The following is a 14986-nucleotide window of genomic DNA, read 5'->3' on the forward strand; positions in this document are numbered from 1 at the left end:
CTGTAGATGACAAAGACACTTTTTATTGTTTTTTGCATTTTCAGGACACTAGTGAGTCTCCTACAAAAACATAGAAACCAATGGTTGAGCGTCCATCATTGGGATCTCCTCTCCGGTCAATCAAAATATGCAACTAAAGTTATGTAATCAGTTTCTTAGTATATTTTATTTTTTTTTTGTTAATCTCATATATTTTCCAGTTATGTAATCAATTTTTAGTTACTTTTATATGTTAATCTCATATTTTTTAGTACTTATTTGAGATTTTCTATTTCTTATTGGTTGTTATTTCATCAATAACACATTTCTTTCTTTATTTATATTTTTAGATATTTTTTTATAATTTTTTTAAAGTTTTCAAAAAAAAATATTTGAGGCTTACGCTTTACGCCTTGAGGCTTACGCCTCGCCTCGGTTTTTGGTGGAGCGCCTCGCTACGCCTCAACGCTTTTCACAACACTGAGAGGAAGCAATGATTCTCTGTTTTCTGCCAGACCATGAAATAAGATGATCTCCCATGTAACTACATAGCCAGTAATTGACTTTCTCATAACCGAATCACTTGCCTAGTCTGCATCAGAATATGCTGCTACTACTAATGACATATCGTTGTGATGGTGATTAGATGACCTTTTTGTAAATCAATCCATCACTAACGGTTCCTTTAATGTATCTCAATATTCTTTTGGCAGCGTCCATATGACTTCTCTTGGGTGAGTGCATAAATTGAGAAACTTGATTCACAACATAAATTAAATCTGGTCTAGTAAATGTCAAATATGGAAGGGCTCCCACCCGACTTTTGAACTTTTCAGGTTCTTCATATTTAACTTCTTTAGGCTGGTCTTCACATAATTTAGAATTCAATGCAATAGGAGTCTTGACAGATTTACAATCAAGCATCCCAAAGTGAGTAAGCAGATCAATTGCATATTTGCGCTGTGAGAAGACTAATGCCTTTGGATTTTGATTTACTTCTATACCCAAGAAATACCTTAGCACCCCAAAAACTATCATATGAAATTTACTGCTTAGCATGCTCTTCAACTTGGCAATCCTGCCTCGATCACTTCCTTTTGTAACTATATCATCAACATAAACAAGAGCTATGGTAAACAAGAGCTATATCATTACGATGCATGAAGAGAGTAATCACACTGGCGATGAACAAACCTTAAGGACTGAATATAAGTGTTAAAAGTTTCGAACCATGCACCGTTTCAGTCCATAAATAGCTTTCTTCAAACGCAAGACGGTAAACAATACATCACCTTCTTGATACCCTACAGGGTGTTCCATGTAAACCTCTTCATGCAAATCTCCATGCAAGAATGCATTTTTCACACCCATCTGACTTAGCTCCCAACCATAAATGGCTGCTAAAGACAAAACTATTTTGATTGTCCCCATTTTGATAACCAGACTAATCGTTTCATCAAAATCCAGCCCATATTCTTGCGTGTATCCCTTTGTGACTCAATGCTTCCGTTAGCCTTGAATTTGACTTTGTATACACAACAACATCCAACAATATTTTTACTCAGCACTACTTCCCGCATCGACACTCATGTAAGGATGAAATCTCATTCATGGCATCAACCCATTTGATATTTTGGCTGGCCTCCGCATAAGAGCTGGGTTTCAAGGGCTGCAGCAAATATCTGAAAATCTACTGAGAATGACTCATAACTCACCCAATGTTGCACAAGGTGTTTTATTCGTGAAGATTTTTGCACCTGAACTGCAGAACTTCTTCTGACGTCATGCTGTGCACTAACATCGGCATTCAGCTCAGGATCTGCACCTAAATATGATGGCGATTCTTGCTGCATACTGGGCTGTTCTGGCTGCACTCATGCCTGGGAATCTGGCTGCATGTTGAGCTGCACACTATTTGGTCTCCATCTTACATAAACTTTAGGATAGAAGCTGAATTGCGTGTTATGCTGTAAGTGGATTTTCATCAGCTAATTGACTATGCTGACCAGGCTCATGACATGTGATTCTTTCTCGCACCACTTGAACTGAACCATTCAAAACTGATTGCCTTTGCTTAGGTTGACACGATGTTAAAGGCCAAAAGGTGGGAACGGATCTGTCTGCATCTCTGCAGTGCTGATAAGAAACATGCTGTGAGATTATTATTTTGTTTGTGATTGGATTAAAATACCGATAACCCTTATATTCATCATCATATCCCACAAACTTGCAAACTTGGGCCTTAGGGTTGAATTTATTTCTCCCAAACTCATGCACATGAACAAATCACCGACTCCCAAAAGTTCGTAAAATAGAATAATCAGGATGTTCCCCATATAGTATGAAATGTGGTGAGTGTCTTCCTGAAGCATTAAGAGGCATGTGATTAATCAAGTAAACCGTTGTATGAAAGGCCTCGGTCCATAAATCCATCCTTATCTGAGAATCTATAATGATGGTAAGAGTTGTCTTAGTGACATGACAATGTTTTCTCTCAACAACTCCATTTTGCTGGGAGGTCTTGGGGAAAGATAACTCACACTTTATAACGTTATTGTTTAAGTAGTTGGAAAAGGTTGCAGACTTATTCGCTGCCACCATCACTATGAAAACGGAGAATTTTTCGAGAAATTTGAGTTTCAATGAACGATTTAAACCTTTGAAAAGTAGACAACACCAGATCTTTGGACTTTAAGAAAAAAATTTGGGTGTATCTACTAAAATCATCAACAAAGATCACATAATATTTTGTCTTGGACATGGAAAGAATAAGTGTTGAGCCCCAAACATCAAAATTAATCAACTCACGAGAAAATAAAGCTCTTTTATTAGAAATATCAAACTGGAACACATATAAGATGACTGGGCGACTTTACCCTGTAAAGGAAGAAGCCCTTTATTACAAAGAATTTCAATAAAAGAGGAATTACAATAACTTAAACCTTTGTTTCACAACTCGACATCTTTATTTTGAGAAATAACATCTGACATGAACACTGATGGAAAATTGTTGACACTAGATTGGACTTCATTAATGGCGGACAAACCTCCACATCTTTCCTCAGCGAGGCTCCATTTCGTGTGAACGTCCTTCACAAAAATAGACAACGAAGAAAAGGAAATGTGTGTTAGACTGATCAACAAACTGAAACACTAAAATTAAATTGCGCCGAATATTGGGAACTAAGAAAGTATTAGGAAGACAAAGAGAATCAAAACTATTAGGGATGATGGTCGTGCCAACGTGTATAATGGAATGAAATTTTCCATCACCGGTGACAATCCTACCACTACCACGTTAATGTACAAGGTCAATAATCTTACCTAAGTCTCCCGTAACATGATACACTGCACCCGAGTCAAGGTACCATGTATTCTGAGGTGAAGTTTGCAAGTTAGATAATGCTGTTCATGCCTTAATATTTTGATCAGCCATCCAGGAAACATTTAGGGAACCATGCTGCAATCCGATCTGATTGAAAGAGGCACTCAGGGTTTCCATGTCATGGGGCTGCCCTCCTACTGATGCAGATGGAGGAGGAGGATATGATGGCTGCCCAGGATTAAAACCAGCATTGTAAGCTGCTGGTCGTGGTCCTCTAATGCTGCCAGGAGAAATAAACTGGGGGAAAACTGACAGAAATGAGCTGGGTACGATACCATAGGTGGACGGTAAGTGGGAACATACCGCCAATAGCAATTGGAGCAGGTATGCCCCTTCTTCCCACACATCCGACATATTATATTGGGGCGACCACCACTACTCTGACCAGGAGTTGGCAGGAGACCAGCATTTCTGTTGTCATAGCTCCCAAGCCCTCTTCCGCATGGAGTGTTGGCAGCAACCATAAGTTCATGTGAATGCTGTTGCGGTTTTTCTCTCTTTGGGGCCATGTGAACATAACTTCGTACTCCAGAAGCGTGGAGTGAATTTGATCGAAGTTTGGCCTTGGGTTGTGTCCCTTGTACATGGCAATAAATATATTGTACTCATCCCCTGATCCTTTCAGAATTTTAGTACAAATGTCAACATGTGATACAGGACTCCCTATTGCTGCAAGTTGATCACAACAACCACAACCTTGTTCAAGAACTCAAGTGCACCCAAATCACTTCTCTTCAATGCCCTAAATTCTGATTTGAGATGATACATCTTGGGAGTGGAAATCTGCTTGAACCAGCTGTGCATCCCACAACTCCTTGGCTCCAACTCCAGAAGGAATATGAAATAAACCTGATGCGAAGGATTGGAAGAATTGATGGGATTGGAAGACGCCATATAGAGAAAATAGAGAAACTCGAAGGATAGGAACAAACTAAGGAAAATATATATATATATATATATGAATTCTGAAAGAAGCAGAATAAAAGAGAGGGAACACAGATCAGCCCAGCAGAAAGAAAAGTGCTGACCTTAGCAAGGTTCGACTCTTTTTCTTCTTTTGGTCGAACAGGAATAACAGCACCAAATGGAAGATTGTCTCACTTTCTCCCTTTTTTTTGGGGGGGGGGGACGATGAAGAAAAATAGATCTGAAGAAACCCTCTTTTTTTGTTAGGAACTCAGATTTAAAAGAGCACAAGCAAATCTAGAAGAAAAGAAAATATTTTCTTAGGGCAAGAAAGGGATCTGATATGAATTTGAAATCATATCCGAATAAACAGTTCCTCAGGACACAAACGAGGTTAGATCTGAATTAGGTCCCTTAGGGCATGATATCAATAGCCAAGGAAAAGAGAGAGGAGAAAGGACAAAATAAAGGAAATAAGAAAGAGAGGAGGAAGAAGAAAAGAGAGGAACAAGGACAAAATAAAGGAAATAAGAAAGAGAGGAGGAAGAAGAATAATAGAAATAGAGAAAGAAGAAAGAGAATATCAATAGCCAAGAATCGACAAGGCCTTAGCCTCGACCTGCTCTGATACCATGTGAGGATTCCCTTGGAAGTTGTGCCCCACAACACAATAAGAGAAAAGGGAAGAAAGAGGGAAAAGAGAGATGTGAGAAAGAGGGAATCATGACCTCTTGGGACATCCCTTTGTGTGTGTGTGTGTGTGTGTGTCTATATATATATAATGTGACAATTTACAAAATTTTCCATACAAACAATAATATGAGACAACATAATACACCTCAATGCCAGTGGACTGAAATGTTAAAATATATACATATTCATATATGTATAGATATTATGTTCCTATGATTGTAAATTAGTAATGCCTACCAGGGGCATTTTTGTCTTTTTCTTCCTATGTAATAGGAGCTGCTCCTTAGGGGCAGCATTGTAATCTTTCTTTTTATTTTATTTTTTTTCTGTTTATTGTCCCTTTCACTAATGTGAAAGGGCATTATTGTGAACAGCCAATAGAGTTGTTAGGGCTCCTCAACAGCTAAAGTTATAGCTGTTGGGAGCTGCCTTGTAGCCTATTTAAAGAGGGCTTCAACCCCTCTTTTCAATGCTTTTCTTAAGCATTTTTATGACTAATAAAGATCTTATTTTTTACTTTGATGTGTTTGCCCTTAGTGGCCATTGTAAGCACTTGTTTGTGCTCTTGTTATTTCAATTGTTTGGCTCTTTGTATTGTCCTTTTTGAGGACTTGTGATTGTTCTTTATGCTCTTTGTATTCCCTTAGAGGCTTTTATTATTTCTGCTCAGTTGATTACATGGTATCAGAGCTTTGGGCTCTTAAAGTGTATTGATTCAAGTTTTCTTGGAGTGTGTTGACTCAAGTTCGTGATTTGTCTTAAAGTGAGGAAGCGTGGGATTCAATTTTTTGCTTGGAGGAGGATCGTGTGTTTGTGGACTCTTTTGCGTTGGAAAGCTCACCATCAACTCTCTCTTCTCCAACTATCTTATTCTATCTTCTCTCCCTCATCTATTCTCTTTTCTCTCTCTTTGCTCTTTTCCCCACAAGATGGGTGAAAAAGAATGCATGACGATGGTCACATTCAAACTTAATGATTCCAACTACCTAATGTGGGCCACCGCCATGAAAAACCATCTTAAGAGAAAAAAATTATGGGGGTATTTAAGTGTATCTACATGTGAGTCCCAACTCATACTTACCAAAAAAGATTATGACCAAATTAGAGCTCTTGATAAAGAAGAAAGAGAAAAAGCTTTAAATGAATTTCATATTAAGGTGAAAGATTAGGAGGTCGAGAATGCGCAAATCCTATCTTGGTTCCTAAATAGCATGGAACTTAAGATATCCGCTAATATTGTTAAATTTAAGAAGGCTTGTAATGCATGGGTCTTTTTAAGAAACATGTTTGTTCAAAAAGACTTGGCTAGACAATATTTCCTCCAAGAGAAGCTTCAAACCACAAGACAAGGAGATAAGAGTGTGAAAAATTACTTTGGAACTCTCTCTCCTCTTTGGGATGAAATAGTCGTGCTTTAGCCTCAATGGGAAGGACTTAGTATTGTGATGTGGCACAAACAATTGAAAAAAAAAACTCTTTACGTTCCTATTTGGGTTGAGAGCCGAATTTGAATAAGTAAGGTCTTCTATTTTGCATAGGACCGAAACTACATCACTTAGGAAGTGGGGAAGTCCTTGTCGTGTCAATACTCGGCAATTATGTAAAGTCATATAGACCTCATTTTGAAAGAAATAATTGTGGGAGAAATAACTATGGAAGAGGGAGGAAGATTATATGTTATTTTCGTAATGAACCGAGACATATTAAACCAGATTGTCCCAAGCTCAATAAGAAAGTGGCTACCGTTGAAGAATCATCCAAAAAAGGTGAAGAAGCACATAAGAAATGAGAAGATCTTAAGGATACCATCACTCAATTGACGGAAGCGCTTCAAAAATTCCTTAAAACATCCTCCACTCATACTTTCGGTGCTGCCGTCTCCACATCCTCTCCTTCCGATACGTTTTCTTGGATACTTGATTCTGGGGCCTCTTTTCATATGACTCTTGAATCTCTCTTTTCCGAATGCACTAAGCCTTTTTATAGTTCTAATGTTTCTAAGGCCGATGAAACTAATTTAGAAATCAAAAGCATTGGTATGTTTAAAAGTATTTCAAAAGATTTTCAAGTTCCCAAAGTTGAGTTCCAAGACTCAATTTAAACTTGTTTTTCATATCTCAAATTTTGGATTGTGGGTATGAGGTTTCCTTATCATCTAAAAAGTGTTGGGTGCAGGATCACCGGTCATGAGGAAGAACATAGTTAGAGAGAGCTCCACTACATGAACTTTTTTCATATTCCCAAAGAATCTTTTTATAATTTTGTTAAGGAAAAAGATGTTGATTTATGGCACAAAAGATTAGGTCATACGAATGTATCTAAGTTGTCTCTTTTTCCTTTTTCGAAAAATTCTTGTATAAAAAAAGAAATCATATGTAAGGATTACATTCTTGGGAAAATGAAATCCATTCCATTTGGCTCTAGAACATTTTTTCTCAAAAATCTTTTGAACTTGTGCATTCGGATGTATGGGGACCCACTCTAGTGCTATCTAAAGGAGGACTCTCTTACTATGTTGTGTTTATTGATGACTATACTAGATATACTTGGATTTATTTTCTTAAGCTAAAATTTGAAGTTTTCTCATATTTTAAAGAATTTCACAAAATCGTTCAAAAACAATTTCAAACCAATATTGTTACTTTTCGATCTGACTCAGGGGGAGAATTCTTATTAATGAGTTTAATTTTTTTTAAAAGAAAATGATCTTACATCAAAGATCTTGTCCAAACACTGTGCAACAAAATGGTTTGGCCTAACAAAAATATCATCATATTATTAAAACAACACTAACCTTACTCATTTCAAAAAATGTTCTAAAAAAGTTTTGGGCCAAAGGAACACTTACCGTGATTTATCTTATGAATCGGATGCTCTCATCATCTTTGTAGAATATATCTCCAATTGAAAAGCTTTATCAAACTACAAATTTAATTAAGTTGAGAGTTTTGGATGTAAATGTTTTGTTCTCACTGAAAAGTGAGATAAATTATCTCCTAAAGCTTTTGAGTGTGTTTTTTTTGGGTATGGAGAAACCCAAAAAGGATGTAGATGTTATGATTTGAAAAATGATAAATTGTATATTTCAAAGAATGTAAACTTTCTTGAAAAAGAAAATGGATTTAATATGGATAAGATTCTACAAAAAAATGATCCTTGGTAGAGACCTGCTGACTTTGACGAGGGTTAGATTAATTTGTGCATTGGCTATCTAAGCAAGGTGGTGTAGTGGGAGGTTAGGATCTTGAAGATGAAAGTATCTGTGATTTTTTTATCTGGTACAATGACAAATATTTAGGTCCCATTTGGATGAATTTTTGTCTTTCTTTTTTTTATAAGTTCATTCTTGAAGACAACTTTATTGAAAAGGAATTTTGAAAACTATTTGTAATGAACAATGTTCGGAAGACAAAAAAGTTCTCTACACGTGCTGCACCATGGAATAGAAATCCGTGTGGTTGAAGCTGGACCCTTAGGGCATGGGGTTCAAAGCCGACTGCAGTGAGTAGATTTCAGCAGTGGGGATATTGGTGATCTCAGGTTTGCACAATGGCATAGAGACCGTGACCAGTGCAAGAAGATCGCAGACCTCAATATTCTAACAATCATATGCAACTTCCAACACTATCTGATCTATTCCTTCGTCTGCAAGGTTCGTGCAAGGGGAAAGATCCCCTACTCCAGGTTAAGAGGAGGTCTCCTGATGATGGTGCCAGGTGTGGGATTGGCTTGCTTACTTCAAAGAGAAAAGGTAAAGTGCCAGGCGATGCACAGGAGGTGATGTGGCACAACGGGGTACGCTATGGTGCTGAGGAGGGTATCTGGATATATCTGGTTATAGGCAGGTTGTGGTGCTTGACAGGAGGGGTCAGCAGTGGTGTTGGGAAGATACTGCTGACGGGAGGACGGAAGAATCAATGGGGGTGAGAGCCTATTGTGAGTAAACATTTAAAAAATGAGTTATGGAAACTTCAAAGCTGTTTTTAGGGACTCAAAATTTGAAACCTTTTTTGGGAACCATGTGCACCATGTTCCCAAAATTTGTTGTGTGCCATCCAAACGTGGCCCTGAACTTGCTTCAATAAACTTCTGGACTTCGTGCAAATTGTAAACAAATCACAGATCACAAAATTCAAAGTTCTGACCTCTGATATCCTGCTGATTTCAATGTTTTGGATCCTGGATTTTCAAGTGGATACTCGAGCATTCAGATGGTAGCTATGGTGTACTTGGACACTCCATTTTGCCCTCCGTACCCGTGTCGACACGCATCGGCACCTGGACACCATTTTACCCTCCGTACATACAAGTTTGTATTCAATTTATAATTTATAATTATATTTTCAGTTTATAACTTTATATTTTCAATATATAATATATATTTTAGATATAACATATATATTTAAATTATATTCAGTTTATTTTGAATTTATTTTGTATTTATGTGATATTTAATATATATATAGCTGTGTCCTTGGACTCACATTTTTTGGAATTGCCATGTCGTACCCTCCGTACCCATACCTAGGTGACATAGGATGGTAGCATATTGTTAAGATGTAATAGGTTATGCCCATTAGGGGCATTTTTGTCTTTTACTAATATGTAATAGGTAGTGTCCATTGGGGACACTTTTTCTTTTCTTTTATTTCTTTTGTCTTTTTCTGTTTTTTTTTTTTATGTTCTAGCCATTGGGGACTTGCCCAAGTGCTAGTTGGCTAGCCCTCTATGGTGGCTGTTTGTTCTATTCTATTTAAAGGGAGTCTCTTCCTTGTTAATGCTATGCTTCTCTTATGCATATTTGGTGAATAAAAACATTAATTTTTATATTGTTGTTGTGCCCTCTTGTGTATTTTTGAACCTTTGTATTTGCCATTAATTAGCTTGTGTATTGTCCCTTGTGGACTAGTGCTTGTGCACATTTATTTGTTTCTTGTATGCCCTTAGTGGCCTTATCATTATATTCATCCTTGTTTCTTTACATGGTATTGGGATCATCTGGTGCTTCTCCAAAGATTGTGGTTGCGATAATAGGGAACCTCTTCAAGAATTAGTCTTATCCTCCAAAGATGGCTGAAAAGGAACCCATGACGGTGATCACTTTCAAACTTAATGATTCAAATTATCTTACTTGGGCCGACGCTATGGAAAACCATCTCAAGGGCAAGAAGCTTTTGGGTGTATGTGAGTGACACTACTCATGATGATTCAAATTATCTTATGTGGGCCGCTGCTATGGAAAACCATCTCAAGGGCAAGATGCTTTGGGGGTATGTGAGTGACACTACTCATGAGCCACAACTCATACTCACAAAGAAAGATGGAGATCAAATTAGAGCTCTTGATGATGAAGAAAGAGAGAATGCTCTTAAAGAATATCACATCAAGGTAGAGGACTGGGAAGCCGAGAACACTCAAATTCTATCTTGATTCCTTAATAGCATGACACTAAAAATAGCCGCTAACATTATGAAATTCAAAAAGGCTTTGTGATGCTTCGATCTTTCTCAAAAATATGTTTGTGCAAAGAGACCTAGCATGACAATATTTTCTCCAAGAAAAGATCCGAACCACAAAACAATGAGATAAGAATGTGAGAGACTATTATAGGACTCTCTTCTATGGGATTAATTGGCCTTGCTTGAACCCAAATGGGAAGGTCTGACCATCAAAATGAGGCAAAAACAATTGTAAAAGGAACAACTTTTTACATTCTTCTTTGGGTTAAGACCCGAATTTCAGCAAGTTAGGTTCTCGATATTGCATAGGACCATTGCTACCTCTATTAATGAGGCACTTTCTAAACTATATCAATTGGAAACCCAACTTGACATCTCCAAAGGAGGTGAGAAAGTTCTTGTTGCATCAAGGCTTGACATCAAAACATACAAGCCTCGTCACTTTTTAGAAGAAACTATGGTGGAGGGAGAAATGTGATATATCATTTTTGTAATGAACAGGGACATATCGAACTAAAATGTCCCAAACTAAGAAGGTGTCGACCAATGAAGAATCATCTGAAAAGGGTGATGAGGTGAACAAGAAAGGAGATCTTAAGGATATCATCAATCAATTAACAAAGGCACTTCAACAATTCCTTAAGTCATCCTCAACATGCTTTCAGAGTTGTCATGTCCATGGCTTCTCCTCTCGGTACGTTTTGTTGGATACTTGATTCTAGTTTCTCCTTTCACATGTTACCCTTGGAATCCCCTCTATCCAAATGCACTAAACCTTTTTATAGTTAATCGATGAAACCAATTTGGAAATCAAAAGCATTGAAAGTTTAAAAATATTTTAAAAGATTTTCATGTTCCTAAAGTTGGTCGTTTTCAAACTTAATTTAAACTTATTTTCCGTATATCAAAATTTGGATTGTGGGTATGCGGTCTCTTCATCTAAAAAGTGTTGGGCGTAGGATTTTCAGTCAGGAAAGTTGATTGGGGAATGCCATTAAAGGGGGCGATCTCTACTATATGGATTTTCTTCATATTCTCAAAGAATTATTTTGTAATTTTGTTAAGGAAAAAGATATTGATTTATGACATACAAGATTGGGCCATCCAAATATATCTAAATTGTCTTTTTTTTTGAAATATTCTTGTATTGAAAAAGAATTTGTATGTAATGATTGTGTTATTGAGAAAATGAAAACCATTCTGTTTGGTTCTAGAACCCTTGTCTCTCAAAACACTTTTGAACTTGTTCTTTCAGATGTATGGGGACGGACTCCCGTCATATCAAAAGGAGGACTTTCTTATTATGTTGTGTTTATTGATGATAATACTAGATATACTTGGATTTATTTTCTTAGGCTAAAATCTGAAGTGTTTTCATGTTTTAAAGAATTTCAAAAGTTTGTGAAAAATCAATTTCAAACCAATATTGTCACTTTTCGATCCGACACAAGAGGAGACTATTTATCCAATGACTTCAAAAATTATTATCTCAAAGAATATTCCAAAAAAGTTTAGGCCAAAGGTGCGCTAACTGCAATGTATCTTATAAATTGACTGCCTTCATCTTCTTTGCAAAAATCTCTCTCAAATTGAAAAACTCTACCAAACCACTCTCAATGTAAGTAGATTAAGAGTTTTTTGATGTAAATGTTTTGTACTTGTTGAAAAAAGAAGAATAAACTCTCTTTTAAAGTCATCGAATGGGTGTTCCTTGGTTATGCAGAATACCAAAAAGGATACACATGTTACTATTTGAAAATTGACAAATTATTTATTTCAAGAAATGTAAATTTCCTTTAAAAAGAAAATGGTTTTAATATTGACAAGCCTAAGGATGACTCCAAGTACTTTTTCTTATTTGATTTGTTACCGAAGAAAGATAAATCTAATGATGAATTGAAAAATGAGCATGATGGAATTATGCATATTGATGATTCTAGTCTCTTTAAATGGTGATGTGCCGAATCATGATATTTAAACTTATTCTATAAGAACTGTTAGGAATCCTCCATGTGTATTTGATAGGTATTCACAAAACCAATCATTCGAAGAACCTAGTGTTAGAAAATCCAATCGAACCTCCATGCTTCCCAACAGGTTTGTGTCCTATGAGTCTTTCACCAAGGTATAGAGCATGTTTTATGTCCATTCATTCTTTTCATGAACCTTCAACCTACAATGAGGCCAAAGTTATTCCGGAATGAGGAGATGTCATGAACCTAGACTTGAGAGCCCTAAAAAAAACAAAAACTTGGAAAATTCAATCTTTACCTATAAGAAAAAAAACCATAGGATATAGGTGGGTTTATAAGGTTAAAACTAAGGGGGATGGATCTTTAGAAAGATATAAGGCTAAGTTAGTGACTAAAGGTTACTCTCAAGAGTATGGAATTGACTATGAGAAAACCTTTGCACCTGTAGCTCACATGACTACTGTAAGGACTCTTATCGCCTTAGCATCCATTAGGAAGTGGCCTGCCTGCCAACTAGATGTTAAGAATACGTTCTTGAATGAGGAAGTGTACATGGACCCTCCTGATCTTGTGATCTAGATATAGAAAGTTCTTCGTTTAAAGAAAACTTTATATGGGCTTAAGCAAGCTCCTAAAGCTTGTTATGATAGATTCAACAAAGTTATGTTAAATTTGGGTTATAGATCTTGTTATACTACATTATTTTTTTGTCAAAGATACAAGTTCTAACATTGTTATTCTTCTATTACGTATACGATATGATTATCACTCATGAAATTAAAATAATTCTTAAAAACATTTTGATATGTCGAGTCTTATTTTTTTAAGATAGTTTTTAGGCATAAAAGTGGCTTGCTCTCCCAAAAGATATATTTTATCTCAAGTGAAGCTGACTGTAGATATCATTGCCAAGTCAGAGATTTCAGATGATAAGAAAGTAGATACACCGGAGGTTGTCAATGCGAAACTACTTCTTGAAGATCCAATACCATACTGATAATTGATCATATCTCTGACTTATTTGTTTATTATGAGACCGAACATTGCTTATACTATTCATTCAACAAGTCAGTTTCAGCATGCACCAACCACAGTGTATATGAGTGCCATTTTGAGGATAGTAAGATATATCAGAAATATTATATCCAATGAGATTTTCTTATCCTCTTCTTCTTTATAATTAATTGCTTATACGGATGCAAATTGGGAGGAAGTCCTAATGATAGAGTCTCAACTACTGGATTTTGTGTGTTTTTAGGTGACTCTGATATCTTGGAGGTGCAAGAAGCAGCAAAAGGTCTCTTTATCATCAACGAAAGTTGAATATCGTGCTATGACAACTATAGAGATTATTTGGCTTATGAGTTTTCTCAGATATATGAGAGTTGTTATCTCTAGTCCTTCGAAGATGTGCTACGACAACAAAAGTGTTATTTATATTGTGAACAATCACACTTTCCACGAACGAACCAAGCATATAGAGATGGGCTGCCACTATGTCAAAGAAGAATATTTGACAGGACTGGTGTATTTTTTTACGAAGGCCTTACCTTCACCTCATTTTATTTTTCTTCTTGTTAAACTTGCGGTTATCAAACCGTAAGTTTGAGTGTTAAGATGTTTAGGTATATACGTATGTGTATATATATGTATATAATATATAAATGTGGTTGTTTTGTAAATGTAATAGGTTATTCCTATTAGGGGTATTTTAGTCTTTTACTAATATGTAATAGGTAGTGCCCATTAGGGTCACTTTTTCTTTCTTTTGTCTTTTTCTGTTTTTAATTTTTTTTTTATGTTTTAGCCATTGGGGACTAGCCCAATTGCTAGTTGGGTAGTCCTCTATGGTGGCTGTTTGCTCTATTTAAAGGGAGTCTCTCCATTGTTAATGGGATGCTTCTCTTAAGCATATTTGGTGAATAAAAACATTAGTTTTTATATTGTTGTTGTGTGCTCTTGTGCTTGCCCATTAGTGGCTATTGTGTGTATTTTGGAACCTTTGTATTTGCCATTAATTGGCTTGTGTGTTGTCCCTTGGTGGACTAATGCTTGTGCACATTTCTTTGTTTCTTGTATGCCCTTAGTGGCCTTATCATTGTATTCATCCCTGTTTCATTACACATACCAAGATATTGAAATACCTCTAGGTCTGTAATTCTATTTAGATTGTTAATTGTTGAGAGAATTGTGTCTCTGAATATTCAACTACTGACTGCTTTTTTCATCTTCAAGATTTTCTCATCTACTGTGCTTATTTGTTTGGCTTTTGGTAGTTGTACGGCATCTCTATTTCACTAAATATTCTCAATCTTTATCACTATTATCATTGACTTCTGGACATACGATTTTCTTGAAAGAATGCTGTTTGTACCTTTTTTCTGTGACTTCATAAATTCATAATTAGAGCAATTTTTGGAATTATGTCTTGATACCAACCAAATTGGCATGCAGTGGTGAGCATAACTCAAAAATTAATTGGCCTGAACTTGTAGAAGTCAAGGGAAGAGTGAGGTTGGAGGCTTTTGAAAAGTTCATTCAAGATCTTCCCCGCTCGCGTAATCGTGCACTCATGGTATGCCTTCTGCATG

General features: G+C 36.3%; 1 protein-coding gene across 3 annotated transcripts in view; it reads left to right on the forward strand.

The window, feature by feature from the left end:
* Positions 1-14986, forward strand: part of LOC149835318 (uncharacterized) — a 74676-nt gene that overhangs the window by 23247 nt on the left and 36443 nt on the right. For all 3 annotated transcript variants that reach the window (XM_090008382.1, XM_090008381.1, XM_090008383.1), the window contains one exon: positions 14850-14970. In XM_090008382.1, coding sequence (XP_089864508.1) covers positions 14850-14970 — 121 coding nt within the window. The remainder of the gene's footprint in view (positions 1-14849; positions 14971-14986) is intronic.

The sequence above is a fragment of the Nuphar pumila genome, chromosome 6 (genome assembly GCF_984573655.1).
Source record: "Nuphar pumila chromosome 6, dmNupPumi1.hap1.1, whole genome shotgun sequence".
NCBI lineage: Eukaryota > Viridiplantae > Streptophyta > Magnoliopsida > Nymphaeales > Nymphaeaceae > Nuphar > Nuphar pumila.